This window comes from Dryobates pubescens, chromosome 10 (genome assembly GCF_014839835.1).
Source record: "Dryobates pubescens isolate bDryPub1 chromosome 10, bDryPub1.pri, whole genome shotgun sequence".
Taxonomy (NCBI): domain Eukaryota; kingdom Metazoa; phylum Chordata; class Aves; order Piciformes; family Picidae; genus Dryobates; species Dryobates pubescens.
Genome location: NC_071621.1, coordinates 23,674,270 through 23,687,182, shown reverse-complemented (window position 1 = coordinate 23,687,182; position 12,913 = coordinate 23,674,270). Strand labels below are relative to the sequence as shown.

The 12,913-nt window shown below is 39.0% G+C and overlaps 1 protein-coding gene across 1 annotated transcript in view; it reads right to left on the bottom strand.

Annotated features, from left to right (window-relative positions):
* Window positions 1-12,913, bottom strand: part of ATP8A2 (ATPase phospholipid transporting 8A2) — a 336,577-nt gene that overhangs the window by 270,360 nt on the left and 53,304 nt on the right. The window contains exons 6-13 of the mRNA XM_054164622.1: window positions 11,923-11,963; window positions 10,214-10,287; window positions 8,107-8,176; window positions 6,355-6,482; window positions 5,294-5,405; window positions 4,456-4,621; window positions 1,861-1,988; window positions 500-577 (exon numbers count right to left, since the gene is read on the bottom strand). Coding sequence (XP_054020597.1) covers window positions 500-577; window positions 1,861-1,988; window positions 4,456-4,621; window positions 5,294-5,405; window positions 6,355-6,482; window positions 8,107-8,176; window positions 10,214-10,287; window positions 11,923-11,963 — 797 coding nt within the window. The remainder of the gene's footprint in view (window positions 1-499; window positions 578-1,860; window positions 1,989-4,455; window positions 4,622-5,293; window positions 5,406-6,354; window positions 6,483-8,106; window positions 8,177-10,213; window positions 10,288-11,922; window positions 11,964-12,913) is intronic.

The following is a 12,913-nucleotide window of genomic DNA, read 5'->3' as shown; positions in this document are numbered from 1 at the left end:
ATGGTAGTTTGAAAATTTCACATCAAAACCATCTGAAAAAAATAAATAAATCCAGTTTTACCAACCCTAAGGAAAACGTGGGAAGAATGTGGATTACCACCCTGTTGAGCAGCACACAACTGTATTCTATGTACATAACCATCGTGTCCAACGCTGAATAGGCCTGTTCTTTAGGCATGCTTACTCTTGTACATAGTTCCAGTATTGGGAATCACAACTAGAGAGCATCTCTCCATGACTCTCAATTTAAAAAAGAAAAAGGCAATTTAGAGTGAACATGAGAAAAAAAAAGTTCTGTTCCCAGACTTAACACTGCCTGTATGACCTCAGATTTGATCCTGTGATATCTCATTGTTTAACTTGTAAGGCTTGGGCTAATGAAATAAAAGATGTCCCATTAACCACAAAGCAACAGAATAAAGCCAATTTGTATGGCATGCTCTCGAACTTTGACTTCCCAGAACATCTCACAAACATGAGTCTTGAAATGATGTCTCACCTGCCCAAGTTCCTCATTAAGGTTTGAGGTTCTGGCCATTGCAGGCGTATCTGTTTCAGGATAATACATATCTATGTCCTGCAATGAGAGGAAAATTAGACCTGTGTTAAGCAAATTAAACACTGAAATCTCCAAGCTTCTTTTAGTCAGCTCCAACTTGGCTTGATTAACTTTAACCTATTGGTGGAGATCCTAAAGGTGTGAGAGAGTATCACAGGCTTAATAGGGATGAAACAACCTGAAACTATCACACCTCCTTTCCTAAGTATACCTCCACCCTACACGTACATGAGACAAGCAAGATTCAGTTATTGGTAATTATTATTTCATACATGGCAACTCTAGTTTAAGACTTCAGTACAGCAGGAAGCAGGCACTAGCCATGCTAAACATGGGTCTTCAGTTACAACAATGTGGGGTTTTTTGACTCTAGCCACAACCATAATTAAAGAGACAATTTAAGTCACTTAGTGAAATTAACTCCTATCACTACATTTAATTTGGAGCATAAACGTAACAGCTGCCTCATGAACCAAAGCAATTTCTTGGATAAGCTAATCCAGTATGTCCAGTGTATAACCAGAAAACAAACACATTAGAGCTTATTTTTTAACATTTTAGAGGAGCTACTACTGTAAATCTGAGAACTAATGCATATCAAGGCACAGTATTCCTCCTGGTTTTATTCAGCTTAAGAGATAATCACTACAGTAGTTTTGGTGCACAACTGAAAAGAAACACCTTGAAGTCAAAGCTCGCCTGAACAGAGGAATCACTGTTTTGTTGTAGAAGACATCATCAGCTTATCTCCTTACAGAAATACTATTACTTGTACAAGAGATGACCCCTCAAGATCAGCCTCAAAGGAAAATGAAAAAACCAACCACAAAGACGACCAAGCAAACAAAATCCCAAACTCCACACAACACAAAATACAGCATACCAAAACCAAACAAATAAAACCCCACTAGACCCAAACCTACACCCCCAAACTAGTCTAGTCTTTCCCTCTGCTGTGGCTGAGAACACCCATACAGTACTGAGAAGTTTTCCAAAGACATCTACTGAAGTCAGCTAGAGACCTCCTTCAACCAAAGCAGTGGAGCGTACCTTCTTATCCCAAAAGCCTAAAATACACAAGAGGATCATTTGCAGAGTGAATCTTCATACATTTTTCATTTCCTGTGGAAAACCAAACTGATATAAAGTATCCAAACTCCTCCCTTCCCTTCCCAGAAGCTGCATCAGAAAAATCAGCAGAAAGTCTGCTAAAGATTTCAAAAGTGGTTGGTTAGGTGTGGTGGGTTTTTTTACTGTCACTTTCAAAAGCTAACATTAACACATTTATTCTCATTACTTACCCAGTTTATAAAAAGAGCCTGAGTAAACTTGACAACTTCCAGTGTCACCAGAAGACTGATTGGAATAAGGTTGTTGTACAAGATTATAAATGTCAACAGATTGTACCCAAAGTTGACAGACAGCATTTCTGTAAACCAAAAGGCACAAAACATCAGCAGAGAGAAGTCTGAGTGGTACCAGATAGAGGTAATCATCTTACTGCAGTTGACCTATCCAGGTTTAATAGTGCTAAAATAATCAGCAATTGTGTTAGGGTGTTGAGGTATAAGGTTCTTTTTAATACTGATTTCAACAGCACATAGATAAAACACCCACAGAACACATGCCTGGATACACAGCGTATAATGCCAGGTGAAAAAGGGCAAGACTGGCAAAATTATGTTAGAATGCTTTCTGAACAATTTTTACCTAAACAGATGGTGAGAAGAATGATTATTCCACATAATAACCCAAATCTAGATTTGTCTTATGTATTTATCTAGATCTATCTTATGTATCTATTGCCCCAATTAAGAGCCACCGGTATCACCAGCACTAGAACTTGACCTTTCAGAAAGTGTCCACTTGTCTCAGTGGAATCAGAATCCAAAAGAAGATTAAGTTTTGGCTAAAACCTGCCAGCTTGGCAGTGCTGACAAAGTACACAAAAGAAACCTTAAAAAAAAGAAGCTGGCTGTTAAATAGAGACCTAGTAAATGAACTGAGGTATCCTGCTTCAGCAGAAGAGCAATGGTGAGCAAGCTGCCCAAATATGCCAGCACAACTGGTCCTAAAAGGAACAGGGAGCATTTATAGACAACAGGCAGAAATGGAAAAGGCTCAACAGAAACACAGCATGAAAGCGCCTGTTAGTGGTGCTGCCCACAGTCTCCCTTTACATCCAAAGCTTCCACAATTATCTGCTCCTCACTTAAATACCAGAGCAAAACTTCATGTTTGGACCCAGACACCTCCAAGTACAAGCACAGAAATTCTTTTAATCTTTAATGGGTTTATAGAAGCATACCTAATGTTGATTAATCTACTCCAATCTTCATAGAAATCAGACATTAAACAAAAGCTTACCATCCACCTGCCTAGGCTGAAAGTCTTTCCCAGGGTAGGTACAGACATAATTGTGCATTAATGTACAAAAAAGCATCCATACAAACTATTTTGTCATCCTAGTTTATGACAGAATGCACCTCTTTTGTATGACTAGAAGTTCAAGAGTTGGTTGCATTCATCTTTTTCAGTATTACTTCTATCACCAGAAAGCACAAATTAAAACCTCCTCACTAAGGCAAGGGATAGGGTAGGAAAGAAATTCTGAAAGTTACTGATATTGCTACTAGAAGACATTACAACTACCAAAAAAAATCAGAGACAAAGATGAGGCACTTGTATGCTCCTTCTATACTGATTCCTGTCATTACTGTCACAATTAAAGTTCCTAAACAGAGAATGACTCCTTTTGCCATCTGTTTTGCAATCACCAGCAGAAAGGTAATTTGCAGTTTGAGAAATCTTTTCAGATCTGCATCTCAAGATGTTCATAATATTTTACAGCTAGCTAGTGTAACCCCCTCAAATAAGAATCCTGCTGGAGGGCACTTTATTTCATCACTAAGCATTTGTACAATGTCTATCTTTGACATCTGACCCAATAAGTTCAAGAAGTATGAATGAAATCAAATAAAATCCTTTAATAAGCATGCTAAGAGATCATTTTTCTCATTAGAAAATAACAGAAGGCAGAAGCCAAAGGGGACCTACAAGAAGTCTGGAAAGGGACTACTTAGAAAGGTCTGTAGTGACAGAACAAGGGGCAAGTGTTAAATTAAAAAAGAGTAGATTTAGATCAAACATCAGCAGGAAATTCTTTACCATGAGGGTAGCAGAACATTAGAACAGGTTGCCCAGGGAGGTAGTTGAGGCCCCATCCTTGGAGATGAATTCAAAGTCAGGCTTGACAGGGCTCTGGGGCAACCTGATCTAATGGAGAATGTCCTTGCTCACTGCCAGGGAGTTGGACTAGATGACCTTTGGAATTCCTTTCCAACCCAGACTGCTCAATGATTCCATGATTATCCAATAACTAAAATCTTAATATTCAGCATTTAACAGTTCTCTACAACAGCAGATGAGCATTTCTGACTGCAAAAAACAGCTAAAGAAATCCTTTGCCTCTGTACACAAGCAAGCAGTTGAAGTCAGTATCAAAGTGATACCTGCTGTCCAGCAGTCAGGTACAGTTAGACACTATCTAAGGCCACAGATAACCTGCTCTAAAAAGAAATTTATTCATAGCATCTCTACAAAGCTGAAAAACTTGAGCACCATAAATCCTGAAATAACCCTTTCCATTCTTCTGTTTCTGCCCTGCTCTTTACATGGCAGCCCAGTGATATTTACCTAACCTTTAGCAGGTTTTATTAACAGAAGCCTCACTGGCAAGTATAACTCATACCAAACCATTCTCAAGTGAATACATTAAAAAATTTTGAGGTGGCCTTGTTTTGTTTCTCCTCGTTTCTTACTTGAAACATTCACTTAGCAAAGTTAAGAGCCTGGCCAGCCCTACAATCTGACACATCCCAGACCTGCATACTCACTGTTGGAGCCGAGGTACCAGACGACTTCACCGTGTGTTCTGTTCCATAATAAGGCACCTACAGAACTCACAAGGGCCATCACCAGGAGAATACAGAACAACACCAGGATCTGCATGTTGGTCACTTTCTCCACATTCGACCTCTTCAAAGGTGCTTTGGTTGAGTTCTGAACAGCAGCAGGGAAAAAAGTTTGGCAGTGGCTTACACAAAGGAGATTGCAGAGATAAATTTGTTCTCTAGAATCCATTACAGAATTTGCTACTTCAGCTTTATTCAGCTCAAAATGGCATGCAAAACTCGACAAGGTAGTAACATGAGCAAATATCCTAAGGACTCCAAAACTGACAAGAGATCAGAGAAAGAATCACTCAGTTCTAAAAACCTAGTAGGTTCACCTCCTGGCTGTGCATCACGCTGATGATCAGAGGTAAGCAACAAAAATTGCTGGTCTCTCCAAGCACACTATCGTTAAGGCAATACAGAGAGACTGCCGTCTCAGTCTAATCATCTCCAAGTGCTAAAACTGTAAGTGGTCAGTACCATCTCCTCAGCTGTTAAACCTCAGTTTTAGATGTCATCCAGCTACCACATGAATTAAGATAAAATAGTTTTCCTAACATAGTGAAGTGTTTTGAGACAGATATCACAATAAATGTTTATGCAGTGCACGTGCAATCTCACACAAAACAGCACCCTTTTATTCTTCAAGGCCTCCAGGTCTCATACAGCTACAATGAGTCAAACCATGTCATAAAAAACGAGGCCAGAATATATGGAGAATATAGGAAAAATCATCAGCTTGTACCAAAACATGCTCTGTATCTCCTTAAAATTTTACCTGCATGAGTTTTGTATCGAATCCTGTATACACAACAATACCCAAGACCCACTGAGTATTTCTTAGTTGTGCACCTCTTAGCAAGATTTGGTCTGGACCAACAGGAACCGGGCTGCAAAGCAAGAATTGTGTCTTTTAATCCTTGCTAACTCTTTAGGAAAGCAATTCTCCTTTCAGCCTTCCTCCCCCCTCAAAAAACTCCCAAAACACAACAAAAGGAGGAAAATCATATATAAACAATACAATTCAATAAAAACATTGAAGCCCCTGTTAAAGCACTGGTGACAAAAGGAGCTGTTCTATTTATCCAAAACTCAAGAACTTAGGTGGCAGCAATAAGCTTGCTCTCAACTTGACCTTGGCTAAGAGATCCTCTCACATCAAGGATGAGAAGCATTACACTCAGCAGGGACTATGTGTTCCAAACACACTATAACCTCGCATGCCATTAAAGAGGCATTTTAACATTACTGTGATTTTTCAAGTGGGACACAACTGATCATCTACTGGTTTTGCATCTGTCACCATTCAGCTAAGTTGGCCAAGAAATGCAGTTTTTGTGTAGGAAAAGAGGTATAGTTAGATGAATTCAAAGAAGTTGATTATAAAGGTTTCCAGTACTAAATCTAACCTCTTTTAAGAGTTGCAACAGATCAAGGTCACATGGGTAAAAAGTGCAGATTCTAGTATAATATTTCCTTATAGATCTCAACTTGGTACAGCCTTTGGCTGTAACAGGAAAGGAAAGCATTTCCACTTCTGCATGTGTCCTGAAGCAAGTAGACCCCAAAGACTCCAACCTTTTCCCCCCGACTTGTTCTTTCCAAGAGATGTTACTTTGGACAAAAGAAAAAAAACTCACTACAACTCCAAAGAAACCAACTCTCACACAAGGAGAAGACTCCATAGGAAACCAGAACTATCTTACAGTGGCAGGTGCTCGATTAACAGCTGTTAATTATTATCCTCCTCTTCCGCAGCACAAGCATGCATCTGCTCAGCGCTGCCAACTAAAAGCACACAGGAAGCTTTTTTCTTAGCTGAGCTCATTTAGTCAATACCTTTGACCATCTAAGCGCAAGTTTCCAATGAAATCATAAAGATGACGGTTGGGTCCTTCACATTCTATCCTTCCAGACACTTTCATCAATTCTTCTCTTGACTGGAGACTAGCAGTTTGAGACAAGCCCTGCAGCAACAAATTCAAAGGAGATTCCTGTTAAAAACCATTATTAGAAGGCAACATAGGACAAAGGTGTTTTCTTCCAACATCTAAGATACCAAAAGTAACTGCATGGTGACGCGCCAGGGGAGGTTTAGGTTGGATGTTAGGAAGAAGTTCTATACAGAGAGAGTGATTGCCCACTGGAATGGGCTGCCCAGGGAGGTGGTGGAGTCACCATCATTGGAGGTGTTGAGGAGACTTGATGGGGTGCTTGGTGCCATGGTTTAGTTGTTTAAGTGGGTTGGACACGATCTTGAAGGTCTCTTCCAACCTGGTTTTTATTATTATTATTCTCTTAGGTTTATTGGTGGGGATTTGTTTGTTTTGATTTGTTGGGAGCAGGGGAAGCTGTGTTGTTTGTAAAATTAGTATTCAGTTACCCTTTCCTGCAAGAAACCTTTGCTGTGGACAGAATCACAATTGTAAAGGATTAGTATAAAGAGTTATATTACCTACATGTTCTGTAACAAAAAGGAGAGTCCCAGCCACAGTACCCAAAAGTTGCACATGTGCAGAAAGAAGCAGAAGATAAGTATAAACAGGGCTGGGTTTTCTCTAAGTATAGCTCCACTAATGTTCTACTGTAGCTAATTATAGCTACTCCTAAGTATAGTCTCTTGGATCACTGCAGCCATTATATGCTGCTCAAGGTCAATTATCAATCCACCATGCAACCATCACCTGACATATTGCTACTCCATCTCAGTGTATATATGTAACACTCCCTTGTGTTTCATCTCCACTTGGCAAAATGTTTCTTTCACCAGAGTTTGGCTGAAGCACTGAAAACCAGGAATAGGCCTTAAGAGGCCCCGCAACTTCATTATCATATTTTAAACATATGTCCCAGAGCAAATAAAGTGAAAGGCGCTCAAAATCTTATTTATCAGTCTGACCAGAACAGTAAATCACATTTTCTAAGGTAGTGAACAAGAAGGAAATGTACATCTCTCAAAAAAACAAACCAGAAATCTGTATTTCAAAATCCTAATCTAATTTTTGTTATGAAAGCAAGCAAAGATTCTAACCTATTTCTAAACATACCAGTATCTCTGCAACAAAACTAGGAAGAAGCAAACAATTTCTGGTAATTACCACAAAAAGAGAACAAATTATTTCAAACATGTAAAAGATTCTTTTGAGCACTCCAATGAGCCAGAAGCAGATGAGACTTGTGACAGCAGCAACTGCAGCTCTCATCACAACAAGTACAGCTGGTTTTCATTTATTTTTTTTCCCCTAATACAGCACTTTATTTCCATTTAATGGACACAGAGCAAAACAGCCAAGGTCTGCTTGATTGGTTTTTGTCAGCTTACAACATTTCCTCTACAGTAGTTTCTTACACTTGTACATGAAGCATTACTGCTGGGGTTTGTTATCTGCATAAACCACAACTTATTGCCACCTGGAAGAAGTCGGGGCGGGGGGGGAAGGTTGGGTTGGGGGTTATTTTTGTTGGTTGGTTTTGAGTGGCTTTTTTTGTTTTGGAAGAAAAAACAAATAGTTATTGTGGTCATGCAAAACTAGGCTCTGCTTTCATCTAGCATTAGCTACCTAAACTGAAACAAAGGTGAAATAGTTTTACCTGTCGTATTTTGAGATTCGTCTCTCCATCAAGATTAGCCGTTTCAATATAGCACATGGCTTGTGGTTCACTGGGAGGAGCACAATGTTTTCATGGTTAGAATTCACTGGGTTTTGCATGCTGCTTTTGCACTAAAATGGTCAACACAATTCAATACACTACAGAAGACAAAAATCTATATTGGTGGTATATGACCATGAGAGCACCAGCTGAAAGTACACATTTCACAGAAGTGTCTTCAGATATGAATGCTTTCATACAACAAACTACAGAGAAAGACATATCTATATCAGAAGAGTCATAAGAATTTATCTTGTCTCTCCAGAGAATTTTTCTTTTTTTTTTTTTTTTTAAATGACAAGTTCAGAGTCTGTTCTTAGTCTCCTCCCTCAGTGGCAACCTGAATCTGAACCCAGGCACATATTAAGTGTAGAGTGATTCCAATTTTATCTCTGACACAAGCGCCTTACAACCCTTGTTAAATCAGGAGGGAGAACTCTTGCAAAACAATAGCTCTCATTTCCACAGAGATGTGAAAGTATTTTCACACAAAGTTGTGTTTAGATTTTTCTTCTCTTTCATGTAAATTTATTCTGTGTAAAACATTTTTGATGTCACCTTCCCTCTACGGGGAAGAAAATGTCGAGACAATAGCAAGTGTTTATTTCAGGTCTAACAGTCATCTCAGATACAGAAAATTAACACATGCAAGACACCTCTTCAGGGCATGCAAAGCCTTCTGGTGAACTGAGGACACTTAGTATTGTCATTTGAACAAATCATGGGAACATTGCCCATTTTGAAGCAGAATTGCCATAGGAATTATTATTTACTTCAAAGCAAAGGTTCTCCAGATCAATATACTTCTCAGTTAAATTCTCCAGTTATATGACCAGTTACAGCAGGTTAGTAGAATAATGTAGAACAAGGCTGACTCATGCAAGTTTAGATATAAATCACAAGGTTTTTTAGTATAATACATTAGAGGAGAAGTTCAAGAAGAGCAAGTACTCCTCAATGCTGAAACAAGTCATTAATGCCAAAGTGTAGCCTAACTGCACATTAAGGTTGATAACTGCTTATTCAAAATTTGCTTTCTTTTAAAAATACAGTGTTGTGTATCATGGAATTAAGTTACTTCTACCCATGATCAAGAGATAGTTCAGAAAAACCAAGCTTTCCCAGACTCTTTAAAAAAAAACCAAAACACACCACCAAACACCACATACACAACCAGAAAATGCAGCAGCTTAGGAAATAAGCCTCCTTAGAAGGTCTGTCATCTAAGTGAACCGTAGCCTGAAGACTACAGGAACCTGGAGTCACCACTAGAAAGCTTGCAAACAGAAGGAAATTATGAAGAAGAGCAAAGTGCCATAAGGTTTGGCTATTAAGAAAAAGCATGCTCAAGAACAGGAACAGTGCTACTGTCTTTTGTCTAAATCTTATCTACGTGGCAAGTGGTTCTGATTTGGCCTCAAGCTTTTTGGTAACAGAATTTAGATTAGCAGCCAAGTACCACTGTAATAGTTTTAGGAACTAACAACCAAGCTCTGTTTGTCAGTGTATCAGCACACAGTTGTCCCATGTTTCAAACTAAAAATGAGCAAGACTCACAGTGTACTGCTGATAAAGTATTAGGGACAGGTCCTACATGCGGTGTAGCAAAGACAAGGGATCAACAAAAGAAACCTAAAAGCTGTTTTTCAGGCTAGTTATTACATGTCAGCTAGGCTAGACTTTTAGAATCACTGTTTGAAATAGAAATCTTTCCTGAGAGGCAGGAAAGTATGCTATAAAGTCAGTAGAATTAATTGGAAAAAAAACCCTTAAGCTTAAACAGAAAAATCCTCATGAGGCCACAGAGCAGCTAACTACATAACAGACCTTTAGACTTCCAACAAATACCTTGAGACAATTCAATTTGTCAATTACAGGTACACCATATTACAAAGACTTGAAGCCTTTTGACACTGACACTTGATTTCAGATGTGGAAAAAAATTTGCATCATCTGGTGTCTGGTTTCATTAACAGCAAATACAGAGTTTCAAATCCTCTGCACCTCAGTTCATCAGACACATCATTTCCACACCCACTCAGGATACCTGGAAGATATAATGATCATGTCTGCTGGAAGATGTTGCCCATTGGTGACCTTCACAATATCGCCTACTGCTACCTGTTGAGTCAGGGGCAGGAGTACAGTAGCATGGAAGAGAAAAACAAACAGTTTGCTTGTCTGGAATGTTAGTTTGTTATTTTTTCCTCACACAGTCAAAAGAATTGCATCATGCATGCAACAGTTAGAGACAGTGCTTCTAGAAGGCAGCAAACTTCACTGCAAGTTTGGAAGTACCAAAGCCTTCCCTTCCCTGAAAAGTAAACAAATCTTTATAGAAAAAATAGATATCTTCAGTGGAAAGTGTGAATTTCTGTGGCCATTATCCAATTTTGATTTTTTTTTTTCCCTTTTAGTCTTGTTTAACATATTAAAGCACAAAGATTAACTTCAAACTCTACCATCTCAAAGTAGGGAAACATTCTCCTTTTAACAGTCACTACAAGGAGTATTGGCTCCACAGAGAGAATCAACCAGTTCTTGCCTGACCTATAGTAACTGGAGATGTACAGAATCCTGACTTCCAGGACACTGGGGTTCCAGTACTCCAATACCTAAGTGTATGGCCCCTTTCAATGGGAGTCACACATGCATGGGCCTTTCATTCTAAATAAGACCAGTCTCAGAATAGTAAGCCAAGCCCACCTTATGATTTGCACTCCTGAAAGTCTGAAATGAGCTTAAAACATTTTTACCATATTAATTGATAAAAATTTAATCACTTGGCATGTCTGAACTACCAGATTCATTACTCTTACTGTGATCCCACTTAAAAATTCATGGCAAATTTCAGCACCAAGAAAGATCAGAAGTCTGCCTTAAAGTAAACACATAGCACAGTACTGTTATCACCAAACAATAAAGAAAGCCCAGACAACATGCAGATGTAGCCACATGCTAACTGCAGAACTGTTTAAGGGTATAGGAAAACCATATTCCAAGCTCAGCTTCAAGTATCTTCCAGTCTGGCATCCTTACTAGTACAGACATGGGCATTAGCCATGACAATCTTGGCAGTCTTATGTTTCCACTAGGGCCTAACACTTCAGCAGGTCTCTTGAGGTGGCTTTCACTTCTCAAAGGTTTGAAAAGGGTCTACTTTTCCCTCATTTATTAGTTAACAAGGCTAGTTTTGTTCTTGAAAAGGAATTAAGAGCCACAATGAGATCAATACATTCAGAGGGATTTGAAGTTCTAAAAATAAAGCTCACCAGGTCCTGGCATAGGGCTTCACAAAAGTGAAGTCCCAAGTGCCTAAAGTACAGCAGGGCTTGCATTCCTTGCTTGAGCAATCAGCTTACTAATTTGCTTCAAAATCTGAAAACATTTTTACACAGGGGGCAAAATATGCTTCTGTTATACTTTCACAGGAAGTACAACATTGCAGTGAAAGTTACTCTTCTAGATGTGGCCTAAAACCAAAAACACAGTTTGAACTCTGGAATATAGTAACTGCCCAAGGGACAACACAACAGTTCAATAGCATTTGACTGAAACAGAGCTACTATTTGAAGGTAAGAACTCAAGTGCCTTGCTGAGGGCAGTTTTCATCATTGCAACAGAAAGCATCCATCCCCTTCCAGGTCACAGGGAATTCCTACAGTATAATATCAGTTCCAGGCCTTGGAATTTATTTTGGTAAAAGTAATTCTTGAATGTCATCTTCTACTCCCTCCCATCCCCAATTTTACTTACCTCTTTCCACATAATGTTCTGCCACATACCATTTCTTAGAACTGCAAAGAAAGCTTGAAGTTAGATTAGAGCAAATAACCAAGATTCAGACAAATTTCAGAACAACCGTATCAGCAATAGCAAGCACTAACCAGACTAGGAAATAAAACACATTTATAAAAGCACTTTTCAGAAGCTGGGACAACACTCTTCTCCTCAGCTGCAGACATGTGCATCCAAGAAAGAGGAAAGTCTGCCCTTAATATTTAAATCATTTTTATTGACTGCAAGACGACAGTTGGTGGCCTGATTTCTTTCTGGCATCATTTCACACTACCCGCAGGCTGGCAGTACTGCTACTTGTTTTGGAAATGACCTTCCTTAAAACAAAGGGCATCTTTGGTCCCTGCCAATCAATATCAAGAAGCATCCTTATGTATAATTTAACCAGAGAATTTTCACTTCTCATCTTTTACCTTGCATTTTATTGTGTTTTGACTCTGACATCCAATTTCACTAGTATATCAGTTGGCCCTTACAAGTCTGAGGCTTAGTCATCAAGTAGGCTGAAAGACCTATTGAAAAGCAAAGACTAGCTTTGGCAGTACCAAAAACCTGCCAAATGCTCAAGTTCACATGGAAACAAAAAAAAAAAACCCCACACAAGATACTGAAAAAAAATCACCTTGCTTTCTACAGTGTCAGACTCCTATACTGCTGTCTTAACACACTCCGTACTGTTCTACTCGGGAACACGTTTTTCCACCTAAGAGGTTTCTCTAGATGCTTCTAAACAGACTTAGGTTTTTTTTTTTTATTTTTTTAAACCAGAAATAAAGTAAAGAATTACACCAAATCACTTCTGAGTACCCAAATCCAGTCCAGGTCTGAACACACCAAATACACCTGAACAAACTCACACTCTTCACTGAAAGCAGCTGCAGACAGTTTTAAAATACTTTGAGGAAGTGCAGTGTGCAATAGATGAAAGTTGAAGAGGCCAGCCCCCTAC